This window comes from Bombina bombina, chromosome 1 (genome assembly GCF_027579735.1).
Source record: "Bombina bombina isolate aBomBom1 chromosome 1, aBomBom1.pri, whole genome shotgun sequence".
In the NCBI taxonomy this organism is placed as follows: domain Eukaryota; kingdom Metazoa; phylum Chordata; class Amphibia; order Anura; family Bombinatoridae; genus Bombina; species Bombina bombina.
The window spans coordinates 1,574,165,230-1,574,169,899 of record NC_069499.1 but is presented as its reverse complement, the minus strand read 5'-3'; the positions used below and the strand labels follow the sequence as shown (position 1 = coordinate 1,574,169,899).

Below are 4,670 nucleotides of genomic sequence, written 5' to 3'. Positions count from 1 at the left end.
GTTAAAATGTATTAACACATAGAATTATATTTATAGAAACTAGATTATGAATCAACCATACACATATGCTGGTATAATATTCTATACCACAGGTCATAAAAAAATATACCTTTAAAATTAACTTTACTCACAATGAATCGCATTAAAATACCACAATAAAATACCAAAATATGGACCATTAACTTAACAATGCTTAGTTAGACAATATAACAAAATACTTTAACATCCAATTGATATGCTAATTTATTTGGACTGAAATAACCGCTTTAGCTACAATAAGGCAAATTCTAATATATATATATATATATATATATATATATATATATATATATATATATATATATATATATATATAGAGCAATAACTGTAATTAATTTATGATATTAAAATACAAAATTCTTTCTAAACATTAATATGTAATACCAATATACTTACTACAATCTAACTAAAGCTTTAGAATATCTTTGATTTAAAATATTAAATATACAGTTGCTTATACTTTACCAGATCACCAATTTGAGAATTCAGTTAATATCCAAATATGTCTATCATCATATGTTTTAGGAGAATTTTGCACATTTGTAAGAGAATTAATCTTGATAGTCTCTTATCCACAAAGAGTGTCCCAACGTATTTGTCTTACAGAAAACTGTATTCGCACATTGGTCTCTCTATAAGCAAAACTGGCAGTTACAAGCTTTTTTTTCTGTGTGCAGGGAGTCTTTGTCTGAGACAAAACTCCTCCCCATCTCTTAATCATTTGATAGATTTGGATACGCCCTCTTCTCTGATTGGATACTGGGAAATTGCATTTTTAACAGCCAAATGCCTTTTGGTTGTAATTCTGGATTTAGGCCATCGGGGGCAGCAGACAAGACAAACAGTTTCATTTTCAACACGGCTATACAGTAAATACAGCTCTTATATATATTTTTATCAAATGCCTATTTTTATATACTTTTAATCTCCTAGTTTTAATAATTATATGTTCCATATATTTAATATAATTTTATTCTGAGTATTTCAAGATTAAGCATGAATATATCCCACTTATAATATCTTAAAATGCGTTTAAAAATCATATTTTCTATGAAAAGATTTAAAAAGAATAATAATACCTTCATCATGGACTCAATTACTTTCTCAGTCATCATCTTAATATCACATACATACCTTGAGATCAACAATCAGATGTAGTCTCATATAATTATATCTATATTGGATTACTATCCCATATGTATAAAACATATGATATTATTTAAAGAACCAATTATATATGTACTTATTAGATGCCTGAAAAATATAAGAATATGTTATCAATTAAATTTATTTCAAACCTGAAATGCATTTCTCAGATCCATGGACATATACATTTTTATACAAGACTGAGGTATTGAATTAAACCTAAGTTGTACTTTAAAATGAATTTCAGAGTTACAATGCAAACGTGTGTCTGTTAGCGAGCCTAATGCGTATCTAGTCTACAAAGGAAATCCAGTGAGCCATTGTTTTAAATTATCACATGTGTCTGTTAGCTCATAATATCTTGAAATTCTGTTAGCTTATCTGAAAATAGTTCAGAATTTCATCTCCAACACCCCAGGGTGCATATTGAGAATCTTCAATTGGCTGTTTGTGATCTAACATTTGATTGCCAAGTAAGTGTTAATTACTATCTTTCTGGACTTTAGCCAGTTCTAAAGAGGTCATCACAGACAGCATGCCTGTATATCTCTACATGGGGTCACCAGCTGATAACCTTTGTTATACATTTTGGGCAGAAAACTACATATATGGGCATTCAAACTTGAGAGTGTCATTCTAAGACTTTACAGATGTAAGTTTCTTTGTTCTCAGATGTTCTGTTAATCAGGAAAAAGCATCTCATGTCTGACCTCAGATTTGCAATACACAGAATGTATTCAGCAATAAAATGAGCATGCTCAAATTTAATATTTTATAGATCGTATTCGTATTTTATCTTATTATATATATATATATATATATATATATATATATATATATATATATATATATATATATATATATATATATATATATGTATATATATATATATGTTTTGTCTACTGACATTCACGGGTACCCTGACAGTTCTATCTGAATCATCAAAGAAACATTTTTCCATTTTATGTCCCTTTAATCACAGAGTTGTAATACGATTGATCTGGGCTAAGGATGGGTGAATGTTTTGCAACATCCAAAAAATGAAATAAATTTTAACACATTTGTTCGTTCATTTTAAATTTTAATATATTGATTAGTGCTGCGGAATCTGTTGGCACTCTACAAATACCTGATGATAATAATGTTTCTAATAATTTGATTCAAATTACGCATTAATCAAATTTGAAAAATGTTAATCAGTATATTTGTAATAGTATTTCTAAAGTTCTCTTTAAATGTAATATTCAAATTGTAATTGATTTTCATTCTTATCAACATTCGATTGTCCAAAAAGAATGTCCATAAGACTTTACGTTCTACCAAAAGAATTGCACTTTCAGCACATTCGTCTGGGCAACATGTAACCGCTTTATTTATTTTTATGTTTTAGGTGGAAATTCCAAATATTCAAAAACAGAGGAAGCACTTAGCCAAATTAGTCCTGGACATGGATTCTTCCAGAGCAAGGTGAGCCAAGGCGACTGTCTAATAGTTAGTGCTTTGGGCTGCGGGTTGGCACCGATGCACTGAAATCTAGTGAGACTTTATGTTTCTGTGGTAGATCTGACCACTCTCAGACTCTGTCCCCTGGGCTGCAGATGTTGTCTACACGCTTCTAGTAACAGCAGATTTTCATGGTATGCAAAACCAGGACTGGCATTCGATGGCCTAGATTCAGTAAAACTCACTGCTCTTCCCCGACAGATGCTGAAAGTCAATTCATAAAGATCAGGAGCTTAATCATGCACGAGTTATGAGTAGCGAAATGTGACCCTTATAAATGAATGGACCTTGCACCATTCACCCTTTATATGAATCACGCCCTTCTTCCAAGTCCATGGCTATTTAATATATTTCATTTTTATTAAGTATGTTTACATATAATATTTAAATATGAGTGATTTAGTAGTAAATAAACCATTGATTAGTTAACTGAATAAACTTTATTTTTTTTATTTTTTACTGATTATTGTGAATCTTTAATCTCAAAAGGTCCATGTTTTTTTTCATGTTTGTTTGGAATCTTACACTCTATCATTAACATAAGTTATTTGCCTTGAATAAAATAATATTCTGCTCCAAAATGATTCCTATGTTCTAGTCCAAGGAGACTTATACTGTATAAAGACCCTCAGAGCTTCAGCACAGAGGAACTCCAATACAAAATACAAAACCCAAGGCTAAAAGGAACCATAATAGTCTTAATAAAGCTTTATTTCAATTAAAGGGACAAAGTTAACCTTTCATAGTTTAGAGTGTGTAGTATTAAAAAAACTGTCTAGTTTACTTATATTATTAAATTTGCTTCCTTCTCTTGGTATCCTTTAATCTAAGTAGGCTGAGAGGAACTTGGTGTGTCTTTATCACTCTATGTCCACAGTGTTTATGTTATATGTTGTTGCATACACTGAATAAAGTGGAACAAATAAAGGGGACTTTCAGTCATGAAGTATAAAATACTTCATGCTGAAAGCTCCTTTATTTGTTGGAAGTGTTCGCTGAGTGCCTCAGATAGCCCACGGCACAACGCTATTTTACTATGAGGGGATGTTTCCACCTCTTAGCCAATAGCCATTGGGCTATCCGGCTTGGCACCAGCATTTATTTGTAATGCATTAACACTTTATTTGCTGCAATTTTTTTTACTAGCAAAACTGCTCACCACCGTCTTGACTGTTACTGGAGTAGGCAAAGGTAGCCACTGTAATTTTGTTAGCAAAATATTAATTGTTTTGTTATAGACTATTTAATATCCCCTACTATGGTCAATTATGGACAGACATGCAGCAGGGTTAGAATTGGAAAACAATTTGTCCATATACATCAGCTGTTAATGTGCACTTCCTCAATATCATTTTAACTTCAAAGTGATGGTAAACTTTATATGTTTTAAAATCAGTTCCGGAATCTAAGTGATATTTTACAAGGACTTAAATTGATCACTTTTCATAAAGATGCGCTGTAACTTTCTTTTTAATCAAGCCACGCCACTCTAATACCTCGCACTCTGGCCGCCCACTTCAAAAGTAATATTGTTTTGTGAGCTAATGATTTTAACTGTTCTCCTATCGACGCGCTATCCGTCCAGATTTTTTTCTATAGCTAGACAGTAGATTGGAGAACAGTTCATACCGTTAGCTCATAAATAAAATGAGTTTTGACGTGGGCGGCCGGAGTGCGGGATATTAGAATGGCACAGCTAGATTAAAATGTAAGTTACAGTGAATCTTCATTAGAATCAATTAATGTCCCTATAAAATATCACTTAGATTCCAGACCTAATTTAAAACCTGTGAAGTTTACCATCACCTCAATACTTGTCATGTGATAAATATTTTTACGTTTTATTACAATCAAATGCATGAGAGAACGTTTGTATGTAATACCCTAAAGGGGCAGGGAAGTTAGTATTTTCATGATTCAGATAGAAGATACTGCTTTATAAACAGTGTACTTCAATTACTAAATTTGCTTTGATATCTTGG

General features: G+C 31.5%; 1 protein-coding gene across 1 annotated transcript in view; it reads left to right on the top strand.

Moving 5' to 3' along the window:
- Nucleotides 1-2,579: 2,579 nt before the first annotated feature.
- The window catches only part of ARHGAP44 (Rho GTPase activating protein 44), a 271,202-nt gene continuing 269,111 nt past the window's right edge, over nt 2,580-4,670 (top strand). The window contains exon 1 of the mRNA XM_053710111.1: nt 2,580-2,652. Within this exon, the coding sequence (XP_053566086.1) occupies nt 2,633-2,652 (20 nt within the window). The 5' untranslated portion in view covers nt 2,580-2,632. The remainder of the gene's footprint in view (nt 2,653-4,670) is intronic.